This window comes from Nycticebus coucang, chromosome 3 (assembly GCF_027406575.1).
Source record: "Nycticebus coucang isolate mNycCou1 chromosome 3, mNycCou1.pri, whole genome shotgun sequence".
NCBI lineage: Eukaryota > Metazoa > Chordata > Mammalia > Primates > Lorisidae > Nycticebus > Nycticebus coucang.
The window spans coordinates 65897531-65914648 of record NC_069782.1 but is presented as its reverse complement, the minus strand read 5'-3'; the positions used below and the strand labels follow the sequence as shown (position 1 = coordinate 65914648).

General features: G+C 43.4%; 1 protein-coding gene across 1 annotated transcript in view; it reads left to right on the top strand.

Moving 5' to 3' along the window:
* The first annotated feature begins 11698 nt into the window (after positions 1 to 11698).
* ZNF564 (zinc finger protein 564) overlaps positions 11699 to 17118 on the top strand; it is a 40144-nt gene continuing 34724 nt past the window's right edge. The window contains exon 1 of the mRNA XM_053585887.1: positions 11699 to 12368. Within this exon, the coding sequence (XP_053441862.1) occupies positions 12366 to 12368 (3 nt within the window). The 5' untranslated portion in view covers positions 11699 to 12365. The remainder of the gene's footprint in view (positions 12369 to 17118) is intronic.

Genomic DNA, 17118 nt, shown 5'->3' with positions numbered 1-17118 from the left:
GTCAAGATCAGTCTGAGCAAGAGCAAGACCCCATCTCTACTAAAAATGGAAAAAAAACGAGTGTCATGATAGGCGCCTGTAGTCCCAGCTAATCAGGAGGTTGAGGCAAGAGGATTGCTTGAGCACAAGAGTTTGAGGTTGCTGTGAGCTATGATGATACTATGGTACTCAAACCCAGGATAACAGAATGAGATTTTGTCTCAAAAAAAAAAAGGAAAAGAAAACCCCCCAACCCAGCTACTCGGGAGGCTGAGGCAAGAGAATCGCTTAAGCCCAGGAGTTGGAGGTTGCTGTGAGCTGTGTGAGGCCACGGCACTCTACTGAGGGCCATAAAGTGAGACTCTGTCTCTACAAAAAAAAAAAAAAAAAAGAAAACCCCCCAATATATTCTGTCTGTGCTCTCAATGAGCAAATGGAGTGACAGGATAGGCAGAATAGAAGCAAATGAAATCGATGTGGTCTTCATCCAGGATATCGCAGTCTATCCTGAGAGACAATTTCAAATGAATTATTTATTTATTTATTTATGATTATTATTATTTTTTAAAGCTAGAGTCTCACATTATTGCCCTTGGTAGAGAGCCATGGTGTCACAGCTCACAGCAACCTCCATCTCCTAGGCTTGGGCGATTCTCTTGCCTCAGCCTCCTGAGTAGCTGGGACTACAGGCGCCTGCCACAATGCCTGGCTATTTTTTGTTGCAGTTTGGCTGGGGCTGGGTTCAAACACACCACCCTCAGTATATGGGGCCAGCGCCCTACCCACTGAGCCACAGGTGCCGGTCACAAATGAATAATTTAAATGGAGACATATGAGAGACTCACAGGTGAATTGAACCTGGAGATAGACTTCATAAAAGGGAACTATATTTATACAACAAATAGGATTTAGTTACAGAAAGGAATGGATGGGTCAGTGGTGGTAGGATGGGGTTGAGAAAGTTTCAATGGGAAAAGTGAACATGTACATACCCAGGCTCAGAGCACCTGGTGACAGCCATGAACTGTGATGGTTAGGGAGCCAGGGAAGCACAGAAAAGAGAGCAGCATTTATATTTGACTAGTTGTTTTATGTAACAATTTGTTTGTTTGTTGTTGTTTGTTTTTGTTGTTGTTTTGGGAGGAGTCTCACTCTTTCACCCTGGGTTTGAGTGCCATGGTGTCATTGTAGCTCACAGCACCCTCAAACTCTTGGGATCAACTGATCCTCCTGCCTCAGCCTCCCCAATGGCTGGGACTACAGGTGCCTGACACCACGCTCATTTAGTTTTTCTATTTTTAGTAGAGATGGGGTCTTGCTCTTGCTCAGGCTGGTCTTGAACTCCTGAGCTCAAGCAATCTATCCACTTCGACCTCCCAAAATGCTGGGATTACAAGTGTGAGCCACCAAATTTTTTCAACAATTTGTTAACATGAAAATAATAATTTGCTGGTGTCTGGAAAAACTAAAAACATATTTTCCTCTCCTCTCATGCCACCACAACGATGCAGAAGACTTCTTTTGTTTTATTGTTAAATCATAGCTGTGTACATTAGTGCAATCAAGGGGTACAATGTGCTGGTTTCATATACAATCTGAAACATTCCCATCAAACTGTTCAACGCAGCCTTCATGGTATTTTCCTAGTTATTGTATGTAGACATTTGTATTCTGCCTTTAGTAAGTTTCACCTGTACCCATTCTAAGATGCACCGTAGGTGTGGCCCCACCACTCACCCTAACTTCCCCACTCCCTTCCCCTTCCTTGGCCCCTTTCCCATAGCCTTGTGCCATAGTTGGGATATAGCCTTCATGTGAAAGCCACAATTTAGCTTCATAGTAGGGCTGAGTAATTGGATACTTTTTCTTCCATTCCTGAGATACTTTGCTAAGAAGAATATGTTCCAGCTCCATCCATGTAAACATGAAAGAGGTAAAGTCTCCATCTTTCTTTAAGGCTGCATAATATTCCATGGTATACATATACCACAATTTGCTAGTCCATTCGTGGGTCGATGGAAACTTGGGCTTCTTCCATGACTTAGCAATTATGAATTGGGCTGCAATAAACATTCTGGTACAGATGTCTTTGTTATATTGTGATTTTTGGTCTTCTGGGTATAGACCTAGTAAAGGAATTATAGGATTGAATGGCAGGTCTATTTTTAGGTCTCTAAGTATTCTCCAAACATCCTTCCAGAAGGAACGTATTAGTGTGCATTCCCACCAGCAGTGTAGAAATGTGCCCTTTTCTCCACATCCACGCCAACATCTCTGGTTTTGGGATTTTGTTATGTGGGCTACTCTTGCTGGGGTTAGGTGATATCTCAGAGTAGTTTTGATTTTCATTTCTCTGATGATTAAGGATGATGAGCTTTTTTTCATGTGTTTGTAGATCGTGAGTCTGTCTTCTTTAGAGAAGTTTCTCTTCAAGTCCCTTGCCCAGATCACGAGTTCTTTTCTTGCTAATACGTTTGAGTTCTCTGTGGACTCTGGTTATTAGACCTTTTTTCAGAGGTATAACCTGCAAATATCTTCTCCCATTCTGAGGGCTGTCTGCTTGCTTTACTTACTATGTTCTTGGCCGTGCAGAAGCTTTTTAGTTTGGTCAGGTCCCAGTAGTGTATTTTTGATACTGCTTCAATTGCCTGGGAAGTCCTCCTCATAAAATATTCACCCAGACCGATTCCTTCTAGAGTTTTTCCTGTACTTTCTTCAAGTATTTTTAGTTTCATGTCTTAAGTTTAAATCTTTAATCCAGTGAGAGTCTATCTTAGTTAATGGTGAAAGGTGTGGGTCTAGTTTCAGTCTTCTACAGGTCGCCAGCCAGTTCACCCAGCACCATTTGTTAAATAGGGAATCTTTTCCCTACTGAATGTTTTTAATTGGCTTGTCAAAGATAAAATAACGGTAAGTAGCTGGATTCATCTCTTGGTTCTCTATTCTGTTCCAGACATCCACTTCTCTGTTTTTGTGCCAATACCATGATGTTTTGATCACTATTGATTTATAGTACAGTCTCAGGTCTGGTAGCGTGATTCCTCCTGCTTTGTTTTTATTGCTGAGTAATGTTTTGGCTATTCAAGATTTTTTCTGATTCCACATAAAACGAAGTATTATTTTTTCAAGATCTTTAAAATATGACAATGGAGCTTTAATAGGAATTGCATTAAAGTTATATATTGCTTTGGGTAGTATAGACATTTTAACAATGTTGATACTTCCCAGCCATGAGCATGGTATTTTTTTTCCATTTGTTAACATCTTCAGCTATTTCATTTCTTAAAGTTTTATAGTGCTCTTTGTAGAGATCTTTCATATCCTTTGTTAGGTATACTCCCAAATATTTCATCTTCTTTGGCACTACTGTGAAAGGAATAGAGTCTTTGACTGTTTTTTCAGCTTGGTTATTGTTGGTATATATAAAGGCTATGGATTTATGGGTGTTGATTTTGTAGCCTGAGACATTGCTGTATTCCTTGATCACTTCTAAAAGTTTTGTAGTAGAATCCCTAGTGTTTTCCAGATATACGATCATATCATCTGTGAAGAGTGAAAGTTTGATCTCTTCTGACCCTATGTGGATACCCTGGATCGCCTTTTCTTCCCTAATTGCAATGGCTAAAACTTCCATTACAATGTTAAAGAACAATGGAGACAATGGGCAACCTTGCCTGGTTCCTGATCTGAGTGGAAATGATTTCAATTTAACTCCATTCAATACAATATTGGCTGTGGGTTTGCTGTATATGGCCTCTATTAGTTTAAGAAATGTCCCTTCTATACCAATTTTCTTTTTTTTTTTTTTTTTTGTAGAGACAGAGTCTCACTTTATGGCCCTCGGTAGAGTGCCGTGGCCTCACACAGCTCACAGCAACCTCCAACTCCTGGGCTTAAGCAATTCTCTTGCCTCAGCCTCCCGAGTAGCTGGGACTACAGGCGCCCACCACAACGCCCGGCTATTTTTTTTTTTTTTTTTTTTTTTTGGTTGCAGTTCGGCCGGGGCCGGGTTTGAACCCGCCACCGTCGGTATATGGGGCCGGCGCCTTACCGACTGAGCCACAGGCGCCTCCCTATACCAATTTTCTTAAGTGTTCTGATCATGAAGTGATGCTGGATATTATCAAAAGCTTTTTCTGCATCAATTGAAAGAATCATATGGTCCTTATTTTTTAGTTTGTTTGTGTGTTGAATTACATTTATAGATTTACATATATTGAACCAGCCTTGAGACCCTGGGATAAATCCCACTTGGTCATGGTGTATAATTTTTTTTATGTGTTGTTGGATTCTATTTGTTAGGATCTTACTGAGTATTTTAGCATCAATATTCATTAGTGATATTGGTCTATAATTTTCTTTTCTTGTTGGGTCTTTCCCTGGTTTGGGGATCAAAGTGATGTTTGCTTCGTAGAATGTGTTGGGTAATATTCCTTCTTTTTCTATATTTTGGAAGAGGTGTAGTAGTATAGGTACTAGTTCTTCTTTAAAGGTTTGGTAGAATTCTGACGTAAAGCCATTTGGTCCTGGGCTTTTCTTTTAGGGAGATTTTGTATAGTTGATGTTATTTCAGAACTTGATATAGGCCTGTTCAACATTTCCACTTCGTTCTGGCTAAGTCTTGGTAGGTGGCGTACTTCCAGGTATTGGTTGATTTCTTTCAGATTTTCATATTTCTGAGAGTAGAGTTTCTTGTAGTATTCGTTAAGGATTTTTTGAATTTCTGAGGGGTCTGTTGTTATTTTATTGTTACCATTTCTTTTTTTTCCTTGTTAGGTTGGCCAAAAGTTTATCTATTTTATTGATCTTTTCAAAAAACCAACTTTTGGATTTATTGCTCTGTTGTATAATTCTTTTGTTTTCAATTTCATTTAATTCTGCTCTGATTTTGGTTATTTCTTTTCTTCTGCTGGGTTTGGGGTTTGAGTATTCTTCCTTCTCCAGTTGCTTGAGATGCCCGATTAAGTTATTAACTTCCTCTCTTTCCATTTTCTTGAGGAAGGCTTGCAGGGCTATAAATTTCCCTCTTAGGACTGCCTTTGCAGTATCCCAGAGGTTCTGATAATTTGTGTCTTGATTGTTGTTTTGTTCCAAAAATTTGGTGATTTCCTTCTTAATCTTGTCTATAACCCATCTATCCTTCAGCATAAGGTTGTTTAGCTTCCATGTTTTTGTATGGGTATGCAGGTTCCTGTTGTTATTGAGTTCAACTTTTATTCCATGATGGTCTGAGAAGATGCAAGGAATAATTTCTATTTTTTAAAATTTTCTGAGGTTATATTTGTGGCCTAGGATGTGGTCGATTTTGGAGTATGTTCTGTGGGCTGATGAGAAGAATGTGTATTCAGTTTTGTTGGGATGAAATGTTCTATAGATGTCTGTTAAGTCCAGATATTAAATGGTTAAGTTTAAATCTAAAATTTCTTTGCCTAGCTTCTTTTTGGAGGATCTATCCAGCACTGCTAAAGGGGTGTTAAAATCTCCAACTACTATGGAACTGGAGGAAATCGAGTTGCTCATAAGAGTTTATAAGAGTTTTTCTTATAAATTGAGGTGCGTTGTGGTTGGGTGCATAAATATTAATTATTGAAATCTCATCATATTGAGTATTACCTTTAACGAATATGAAGTGTTTATCCTTAGCCTTCCTTATTTTGGTTGGTTTAAAGCGTATTGCATCTGCGCATAGGATTGCAATGCCTGCTTTTTTCTGCTTTCCATTTGCCTGGAGTATAGATGACCATTCCTTCACCTTGAGTCTATATTTGTCTTTTAATGTAAGATGCAATTCTTGTATGCAGCAGATATCTGGGCTTGAGTTTTTGTATCCAGTCAGCCAACCTGTGCCTCTTTAGAGGACAATGTAAACCATTCACATTAATTGAGAATATTGATAAGCCTTTTGAGAGTCCAGTGGACATTTTTAATCCTTTTGCAAATGTGGAAGTTGGAATTTGATCAATATTTTCTGTGTGGGTTTACTTTTGTGGTGGAGGATTATGATGGTCTTTATGGAGGATAGGTCTGAGAATATCCTGGAGAGCTGGTTTAGTTATGGCAAATTTCTTCAACATTTGAATGTCATTGAAGTATTTAATATCTCCGTCATAAATGAAACTCAGTTTAGCTGGGTACAGGATCCTGGGTTGAAAGTTATTTTGTTTTGGGCGGCACCTGTGGCTCAAGGAGTAGGGCGCCAGTCCCATATGCCAGAGGTGGCAGGTTCAAACCCAGCCCTGGCCAAAAACCACAAAAAAAAAAAAAAAAAAGAAAGTTATTTTGTTTTAGGAGATTGAAAGTCGATGACCATCCTTTTCTAGCTTGAAAGGTTTCAGCAGAGAGATCTGCAGTTATTCTAGTATTCTTGCCCTTGTAGGTGATGGTTTTCTTTTGTCTGGCTGCTTTCAGAATTTTCTCCTTCATATTAACTTTAGTGAAATTGATTATGATGTGTCTGGGGGATGTCTTATTCGGGTTGAGTCGTGCTGGAGTTCTGAAGCTGTCTGCTATATGAATTTCAGAATCTCTTGGCATGTCTGGAAAGTTCCCCTTCATAATCTCATGAAGAAGAGACTCTGTGCTTTGTGAAGCCACTTTGTTGCTTTCGGGGATCCCTATAAGACGAATATTGGTTTTCTTCGAATTATCCCAGAGCTCTCTGAGAGAGTGATCTGTTTTTGCCCTCCATTTTTCCTCCTCTTCGAGAGTTTGGGAGCATTTGTCTTCCATGTCAGAAATCCTTTCTTCTGCTTGCTCCATTATGTAACTGAGGGATTCTACTGTGTTTCTGAGATCTTTGAGGGCTTCAACTTCTTGTCTCAATGTGTTAAAGTCTTTGGTCATTTGGTCTTTGAATTTGTTGAATTCTTGAGATATCTTTTGGGTTAATGCTTGGAGTTCTAATTAAATCTTATTTGCTATCCAGATTCTGAATTGGATTTCTGACATCTCAGCTATTTGTTTGTGCTTGGGATCTTGTGCTGTGTCTGCCCCATTGATCCTTGGGGGAGTTGATCTACCCTGATTATTCATATTGGTAGAGTTTTTCTGTTGATTTCGTCTCATGATTGCTTTTCACTGTTGCCTCTGGCCGTCCTCAGAGTTGGGGAGGTGTCTCTCCCAGATTAGACCCCAGCGGGATCACTCTATTGTTGCTGGATCTTTGTAGGGAGTGACCCTGTATAGTTCCTCTGGGGCTGCCCCAACCAGGGAGTTCTGGTTGTGGGAGCAGCTCTGGAGTGTGACACACCCCGATCCAGCAACAGGGTGGGTGGTGGTGCGCACAGTTCTGGGAGTGCCTGGTGCCCAGTGACTTTGGCACAGAGAGCCCAAGGCTCCAGAAGTCTCTGGCCAGGATAAGGGCTCTGCACAGAGGCAGGGAGGGCTCTGGAGGGTACGTGGCTACTAGAGTCCCTGGCCAGATGAGCGGGCTGGTGTGGAGGCAGGGAGGGTACAGGAGAGAGTACGCAGGGTTGTGTTGCTCCTTCAATTCCTGGTCAGGGTATGTGGAGGCCCAGTGGGCGCTGGTTACAGGTTGGGGTTCACGGTGCAGCTCTTATGGAAGTCTGGGTGGCACCAAGCCCAGGAGTTTGGGGTTGCTATGAGTTGTGACACCATGGCACTCTACCCAGAGCAACAGCCTGAGGCTCCAGTGTGCCAAAACCAGTCTCACTCTGCCCCTGAGGGTTAAGGCTTTAAGGCAGCTCAGTCCCTGCCTTTAGGGTGCTTAGTCACTAGGTTACTAGCTCCCACCCGATACTTGCTCTGTGACCCTGATTGCGGAGCTTGCTGGGGCAGTTCTCTCACAATGGCTCCCTACAGTCCACAGCCGAGCACTATTAGGTCCCTCCGGCTTAGCAGCTCAGTCTGGGGCCCTAGACAATGCCCAAAGTTCTCCGCACTCCTGCTCAAGCTCTCTCCAAGGCAGTTCAACTGAGTGCCAAGTCCAAAAATACTGAAACAATTCATAGGCAGGCCTTTCCGGTTTGCAGTCTCACTGCTGCTTGTACTTATGGCTGCCGGCAGGATTAGGTAGATTGAACACACACAACCACTTACCAGTTTTCCACTGTTTTTGTCCTCCTCTTGGGGTCCAGACGTGTCTTGCTGACTCCCTGTATCCTCAAAGGGATGATTATAGGCAGATCCCACCAGCCAGAGATGCCTGGAGTCTTATCTCCCCAGACTCACCGTGCCCAGTTGCAGGGAAGCTGTTACTCAGCCACCATCTTGCTCCACCTCCCTAGAAGACTTCTGTGTCTCCAAAATATGTAGAAAATTCTCTCCACCAGTAAGGAAGCAAACAATCTGGCAGGACATACCACCTGGGTGTGTCCTCCAGTTCAATTTCAACATTACCTAGAGATAGCATGAGATCCCACAGATTGAGGGCTCAGTCCCCAAGACTATCTTCTTTCAGATATCAGTCACAAGTCCAGGCCTCTGGAAATTCTGACTGATTAGGCTTGAAGTTGGGGCTCACACTATCTTCACTTTCGGTTTGATTAATTTGCTTGCGCAGCTCACAGAATACAGGTGCTGATTTGTTACAAAGGATATTTTAAAGAGGAAAATAAACAGCCAGATGAACAGAGATACAGGGTGAGGTCTGGAAGGATTTAATACAGGGGCTTCTGTTGCTGTAGAATTGGGTTGTGCTACCCTCCCAGGATGAATTTTTTTTTTTTTTTGAGACAGAGTCTCACTATGTCACCTTCAATAGAGTGCTGTGGTGTCACAGCTCACAGCAACCTCAAACTCTTGGGCTCAAGTGATTCTCTTGCCTAAGCCTCCCAAGTAGCTGGGAATATAGGCACTTGCTACAATGGCTGGCTATTTTTTTTTTTTTTGTGGTTGTTGTCATTGTTGTTTAGCAGGCCCAGGCTGGGTTTGAACCCAACAGCCCCAGTGTGTATGGCCAGTGCCCTAACCACTGAGATACCCGTGCCAATCCCAGGATGAATTCTTGTTTGTCTTCCTGTCAGCCTTCATGTGTTCAGTTCTCTGGAAGTATACCAACCCTGTCCTCTGGGCCTTTTATGGAGGCTTCACTGGATAGGCATGACCTAAAGCTTAGATAATCATGTTGCAAAATGATTGGACAAAATTAATATGATCTAATCCCAACAAGGCCTGTCTGATCAGATTCTTCCTTGCCTCTCTGTGTGGCTTCCTCCAGGTTATGGGGTGGAACTCTAATCTGAATGTGGGTCGTAAGACTCTCATTCCAGAGAGGCAAGTGAAAGGAGGACAAAAGGTCAGAGGGAGGTTCTCTTTATTGCAGCAGGGTCTATGGCCATTTATGAGCAAGGAACTGTGGATGAAAACCTATATTTACTGTAACATATACATATATATACACACGCATTCACACATATACATCTCATAATATCACATCTGGCATCTTTGTTTCTTAGAGAAATAATTACTTGTCAGTTTAAATCCATATGAAGTATCTTAGCATTTTCCTCCTCTACTTTATATACAATATAAAGGGGGTTGGCAATTAAGTTTGTGAACTCATACTAGAAAAAATGCTACAGAAAAAAGTGGAACTCTTTCTTCTGGACTGGCCATGAATCAGAGGTGTCATTGTGCAAGGAGCTCACAAAGGAAAGTCAAAGTTTCCTAGGACCTTTGGAGAGGCAAGCAAGACCATTTAAGCATTAAATTGCACAATGGAAGTCAGCCAATTCTCCGCGGCCAAAGAAAGTTCCTTCAGTCCATAGCCGGGCGTTGTGGCGGGCGCCTGTAGTCCCAGCTACTCGGGAGGCTGAGGCAAGAGAATCGCTTAGGCCCAGGAGTTGGAGGTTGCTGTGAGCTGTATGATGCCACGGCACTCTACCCGAGGGCCATAAAGTGAGACTATGTCTCTACAAAAAAAAAAAAAAAAAAAAGAAAGTTCCTTCAGTCCAAAACAATGTTGATATCAGAGAGATTGTTCATTATGAATTTGTACCAACCAGACAAACAGTTAACCAAGTTTACTGTTTGGAAGTGCTAAAAAGGCTGTATGAAAAAGCTAGACAAAAACGAGCTGGTTTTTTTTTTTTTTTTTGCCAACGACTCATGGTTCTTGCATGGCAATAATGTACCAGCTCACACAGCACTGTCTGTGAGGGGTGAGGAAGTTCTTAGCCAATAAACACCCCCGTACTCATCTGACCTGGTCCCCAATGACTTTTTTTTTACTCAAAGATAAAGGAAATATTGAAAGGAAGACATTTTGGTGACATTCAGGACATCAAGGGTAATATGTGATGATAAGGGAATAAGGGAATAGCTGTGATGACTATTCAAAGAATACAGCAGGAGATACCACCTGGGTGTGTCCTCCAGGAAAAGGGTTTCAAAATTGCTTTGAAGGATGGACTAGGTGCTGGCATCAGTGTATAGCTTCCTAAAGGGAGTACTTTGAGGGACCATGGTGATATTCAGCAATGAGGTACATAGCACATTGTCTAGGATGAGTTCACAAACTTAACTATCAGACTTCATAAACACAAGAGGAAAGCACAGACTCTGCTGGTGTCTTTTTCAAATACTGGGATTGCAACTGGTTGCAGTGGCTGATGCCTGTAATCCTAGCCCTCTGGGAGGCTGAGGCAGGTGGATGGCTTGAGTTCAGGAGTTCAAGACCAGCCTGAGTAAGAGTGAGACCCCATCTCTACTAAAAATAGAAAAACTAGCTGGGCATTGTGGACCTGTAGTTCCAGCTACACCCAGCCACTGGGAGGCTGAGGCAAGAGGATTGCTCAAGCCCAAGAATTCAAGGTTGTTGTGATCTATGACCCCATGGCATTCTACCCAGGGTGACAGAGTGAGACTCTGTCTCAAAAAGAAAACAAACCACACTGGGATTTTGAGTCTTTGTGCTACTTAGTGGGTCAAGTGAACTCCCTGCAGTGGTCAGCAGAATTTGAAGCCAGAGACTCCAAGTGGAGGCCAGTCTGGAGGCTGTAAAGGAAAGAACATGGGGGGTCCTCTTGGGCTTCCTGGGCATTGTCATTCCTGTAGGGCCTCCAGCTGCTTAGGACAGACACAGCAGGGGTCTAAGAAGCCCCAGAGCAGGGGACCCATGTGCAGATGTAGTTGGGGGTTCTGTACTTCCTGACATAGTACTTCTGATTCCTGGAGCTGTTTTCTGGGCAGTGTTGTGGTTGTGGTAGGGTTGCTGGAATCACACTATAATTCTATACATAAAGTCTGGGACAGTTAGGTTCAGAGAAAGAACTGTTAGGGGTGTTTCCTGAAGAAGGGGTTTATGAATCTGACAGTTTATTTAGGTCAGAGGCTTAAACTGACTCCGGGTTAGAGCGTCCTGCTGGTGAAAATGAAGGTTTTAAAGGAGGGAGCTTTTCCCCACTGTGAGCAGGGTATACCCTGCTATAGAAGAGCATGTCGAGCCTTTAGAGTTAATTCTTTAAGTGTTTCTGCCTCAACACCAGGGAATGATTTACTTTGCGGGTCCATTTCAGCAATGAAGAGTCTGGCTCCCAAGCTTAGGAATATGTTTGTCCTTTTGAATTCAGTTTCCTTGTGAGCTGTGGGTGGAGAAGGCCGTTTGTCTAAGCTAGTTCACATGTTTGCTTTTCTTCCCCATTGATTTCTTTATAGATTATCGCTGCCATATAACTCTACAGTTTTTTTCCTACGCATTTTATAGTTTTATTTCCTTGTTGGCATTTTTATTTTCTTGCTTGAAAAAGAACAGATTACAAGGTATGATAAAGCATTGTTAATGCTGCCAAAAGCCTCATTCCAAAATTTGGCTCTTGAAAGTCATCAGCCTTTCCCTCCAGTTCTACTGTGGCCCGGCCTGGCCTGGGCGCTCCTTCTGCCCCGAGGCCAGAGGATGGCTCCACTGGATACTGAGTCTGCAATTCCTTGAGCAGACAACGTTCGACCCCGTTTCTAGGAGGAAGAAGCAGGAAGGGCACAATGAACGCAGAAAGACGCCAGTGTCGGCTCTGCAAAGCCTGAACACTTTCTGCTTAAATGCAAATATCCTCCCCAACAGAGATTGCTACCGGCGCAGAGTGATCACCGTGCCTGCAAAAGGCTGTGGCCAAGAACCTGTCAATCTTAGGGGCAACTCAGCAGCTTATAGCATTGTATCTCCTGTGACTCAGGATGCGGCGGGACCTGAAGAACTATCCAATCAGGGCATCTGGGGCGGGGACGTGCACACTGTCCAATCAGGAGCTCCACAGAGGGGAGGGGGCAACGTTCAACAACTCCGCGGGGTCTTCCTTTCTTGCCTCCACCAAGGTCGGGGTTCAGTCTCTGCTTAGCTGAGAGGCTTAGGTAGCTCCGCCAGCACCTCCTTCGCTCTGTGACCTGCACGGGCAGTAAAGAAGACGCCAGGCCACCCCGGAATCCAGGAAATGGTAAGTGCGCGAGGCCGGGCGTACTCCCGCAGGGAGGAGGGACTGGTTGGAACCGGCCAGAGCCGGCTGTGGCGGGACCTGGGCCTCCCGCGGCCCCCTCTGGGTCTGCGGATATGAGTTGCCGCCAGCTTAGCTCTGCGCAGAGTCCCTCCGTCCCGCAGGGTGGGTCTGGGTAGCCGGGTCACCCGACGTTCTGTCGGATCCCGGCGTCGCGACCTCGGCGGCGGCCCCTTCTTTGGGGAGCTCTGCGGCCGCAGCCCCGCGTGTCCCCAGATTGTGCGGTGACGGCAGGAGTGTCATCGGGGGAGGGTCGCGACTCCGTGCTCTTGGGTGGTACGTGGTGGGGCTGCGTCTGTGGGGTCATCAGTCCCTCCTTTCCTCTTGGGGAGACTGGTTTCCCTCTGAGTCTTCTAAAAGTGTCGGAAACAGGGTCTCAAAAGCCACGACTCTGTCCCGGAGTCTAGTTTTTTTCTGGGGCTGAGAATAAATCCCTAGATTTCCGGTTCCCTCCCGGCATTCCCAGTCGCGGACTTCCCCTCTCCAGTTCACGACATTGTTAGCTATTTGTGTTTTTCTTCTCTATTTCAGACCGACACCGTATTTAAATTTTTTTTTTTTTCACAGAGCAATAGATGACTCTTTTGAAACTATTTGTTTTCTGTTTGTGGATGTTGAACCTGAGAGGAAAGCAGAGAATGACCTCTTGAAAATCTACTATACAAAAAGTCTTTGTGTGTCTCCTCTTTTTATCTTTCCTAAGCACTAGCCTTGTCAGAATGTCTTTGCTTAGTGGTAATTCCTTGGAATTCATTGGTCAGGTGCCGTCAGCCAACCCTGTTTCCTCCTGGTCCTGGGTTTCAGAACTGCTCGAGCCTGACCCAAGATGCCTTTGACTGCTAAGTCTCTTGGATGGTCCAGTAAATGTCAGCCTCCTCATTCCTCCCAGAGGACAGCCTCATTTGTCACTTTGAGGCTTGGGGGCGGGACCTCTAAGGGACAGCAGAATGTCCTGGAGCTGGAAGGAGTCCCCTGGTGTACCCATCATCTAAAAACCCTCCCTTGGGAGACTTAGCTTTTCTTCCCCACCCATTTCAATTCCTTTTAATACTAGTTCATATGCTGAAGGGATTTCTGCCCTCTGGATTCTTTTAGACTAGAAAGGGGGAAAAACTGTCCCAAAGGATAAGAAAAACTCACCTCTTTGAGATGGTGCAAGAACCAGAAAAGTAAAATGCACTTGGGCAGACAGGCGGGCCTAGTGCATTGTTGCTTGGGACAGTGGTCAGTGAGCCAGGGTGATGGTGGGGTGTGTGTGCTGTCCAGTATGATAGGATGATCTCACACTTAGGTCAGACAGGTTTGTGTTCCAAGTGTGCACTGACCCACTGTAGACTCAACTTGAAAAGATTTGTTCACTCTTTTTCATTAAAGGTGTAAAATATACTTTAACATTAGAGGTGAAAGATAAGCTATTTACATGGCAGTGCCTGTGCCTCAGTGAGTAGTGCGCCAGCCCCATATACTGAGTATGGCGGATTTGAACCTGGCCCGGGCCAAACTGCAACAAAAAATAGCGGGGCATTGTGGTGGGCGCCTGTAGTCCTAGCTACTCGGGAGGCTGAGGCAAAAGAGAATCGCCTAAGCCCAAGAGCTGGAGGTTGCTGTGAGCTGTGACCTGACAGCACTCTACTGAGGGCAACAAAGTGAGACTCTGTCTCCAAAAAAGAAAAAAAAAAGGTATTTACAAAGAGGAGAAAAAGAGGTGGATTTAAGGGAAAATAATTAAATATATTGTTTCATATTCCATTTGTTAAACATTCCTTCTTTTTTTTGAGATAGTCTCACTGTGTTGCCCTTGGTAGAGTGCTGTGGCATCATAGCTCACAGCAACCTCAAACTCCTGGGCTCAAGAGATTCTCTTGCCTCAGCCTCCCAATTAGCTGGGACTACAGGCACCAGCCACAGTGCCTAGCTATATTTTGTTGCAGTTGTCATTGCTGTTTAGCTGGCCCAGGCTGGTTTTGAACCTGCCACCCTCCCATGCATGTGGCTGATGCCGTAACCACTGTACTATAGGCTCTGAGCCTTGTTAAAAATTCTTTTTTTTTTTTTTTTTTTTGTAGAGACAGAGTCTCACTTTATCACCCTTGGTAGAGTGCCGTGGCGTCACACAGCTCACAGCAACCTCTAACTCTTGGGCTTACGTGATTCTCCTGCCTCAGCCTCCCGAGCAGCTGGGACTACAGGCGCCCGCCACAACGCCCGGCTATTTTTTTGTTGCAGTTTGGCCGGGGCTGGGCTTGAACCCACCACCCTCAGCATATGGGGCCGGCGCCTAACTCACTGAGCCACAGGCGCCGCCCATTGTTAAAAATTCTTAACTGTTTTTTTAGCCGGGCGTTGTGGCAGGCGCCTGTAGTCCCAGCTACTTGGGAGGCTGAGGCAAGAGAATCACGTAAACCCAAGAGCTGGAGGTTGCTGTGAGCCGTGTGATGCCATGGCACTCTACTAAGGGCAGTAAAGTGAGACTCTGTCTCTACAAAAAAAAAAAAAAAAAAAATTCTTAACTGTTTTCTTCATCAGAACATGTGTAGTAGATTTCACAAGTCTTTGGGGGTTGGGGTTGTGAAGGAGTTACAAGATTTTTTTTTATTTGGCAGTCTCACTCTGTCATCCTGGGTAGAGTGCTGTGGTGTCATAGCTCATAGCAACCTCTTGGGCTCAAGGAATCCTCAGTCTTCTGAGTAGCTGAGACTGTAGGCACCCTTCCACAAAACCTGGCTAGTTTTTCTATTTTAGTAGAGATGGGATCTGGCTCATGTTCTGGCTGGTCTCAGACTCCTGAGCTCAGGCAATTTGCCCACCTCAGCCAGAGTGCTAGGATTACAGGTGTGAGCCACCTTGCCCAGGCTGAGTTCCAGGATTTTTTTTTTTTTTTATTAAATCATAGCTGTGTACATTAATGCAATCATGGGGTGCAATGTGCTGGTTTTATATACAATTTGAAATATTTCATCAAACTGGTTAACATAGCCTTCTCAGCATTTTCTTAGTTATAGTGTTAAGACATTTATATTCTACACTTAGTAAATTTCACATGTACCCTTGTAAGATGCACCATAGGTGTGGTCCCACCAATTACCCTCCTTCACCCATCCTCCCCTTTCCCATCCCCTTCCTCTCCCCTTTCCCCTTCTTCTTGGGCTATAATTGGGTTATAGCTTTCATATGAAAGATATAAATTGGTTTCAATATAATATTTGCTGTAGGTTTGCTGTAGATGGCCTCTATCAGTTTTTTTTTTTTTTTTTTTGCATTCTGATATCCCATTATTCTTTCAACACTGTTCAGGAATTAACAGTATTTCACCATTTCATTTTCATTGATTTAAGATCATAGACAGGGCGGCGCCTGTGGCTCAGTCCGTAACAAAAAAATAGCCGGGCGTTGTGGCGGGCACCTGTAGTCCCAGCTACTCGGGCGGCTGAGGCAAGAGAATCGCTTAAGCCCAGGAGTTGGAGGTTGCTGTGAGCTGTGTGAGGCCACGGCACTCTACCGAGGGCCATAAAAAGTGAGACTCTGTCTCTACAAAATAAAAAAAAAAAAAAGATCATAGACAAATCACTGAGGGGCTGTGCAAGCTGGGCTTTGTGGTGATTATTATTCTAGGGACAATAGCTCTATCAGTTTAAGAAATGTCCCTTCTGTACCCATTTTCTTAAGTGTTCTGATCATGAAAGGATGCTGGATATCATCAAAACCTTTTTCTGCATCAATTGAGAGAATCATATGGTCCTTGTTTTTTAATAGTTTATGTGATGAATTATATTTATAGATTTACGTATATTGAACCAGCCTTGAGACCCAAGGATAAATAAAACCACTTGGTCATGGTGTATAATTTGTTTGATGTGTTGCTGGATTCTGTTTGCTAGGATCTTGTTGAATATTTTTGCATCAATATTCATTAGTGATATTGGTCTATGATTTTCTTTTCTTGTTGGGCCTTTTCCTGGTTTGGGGATCAGGGTAATGTTTGCTTCATAGAATGTGTTGGGTAGTATTCCTTCTTCTATATTTTGGAAAAGGTTGAATAAGATAGGTACTAGTTCCTCTTTAAAGGTTGATAGAATTCTGATGTGAAGCTGTCTGGTCCCGGGCTTTTCTTTTTAGGGAGATTTTGTATAGTTGATGCTATTTCAGAACTTGATATAGGCCTGTTCAACATTTCCACTTCATTCTGGCTAAGTCTAGGAAGGTAGTGTGCTTCCAAGTATTGGTCTATTTCCTTCAGATTTTCGTATTTCTGAGAATAGAGTTTCTTGTAATATTCATTAAGGATTTTTTGAATTTCTGAGGAGTCTGTTGTTATTTCATCTTTACCTTTTCTGATTGATGAAGTTAGACATTTTACTCTTTTTTTCCTGGTTAGGTTAGCCAAAGGTTTATCTATTTTATTGACCTTATAAAAAAACAAACTTTTTGATTTATTGATCTGTTGTGTAATCTTTTTGTTTTCAATTTCATTTAATTCTTCTCTAATTTTGGTTATTTCTTTTCTTCTGCTGGGTTTGGGTTTGGGATGTTCTTCCTTTTCCAGTTACTTGAGATGTTCCATTAAGTTGTTAACTTCCTCTTTCTGTTCTCTTGAGGAAGCCTAGCAGTGCTATAAATTTCCCTCTTAGGACTGCCTTTATGGTATCCCAGAAGTTCTGATAATTCATATCTTCATTATTGTTTTGTTCCAAAA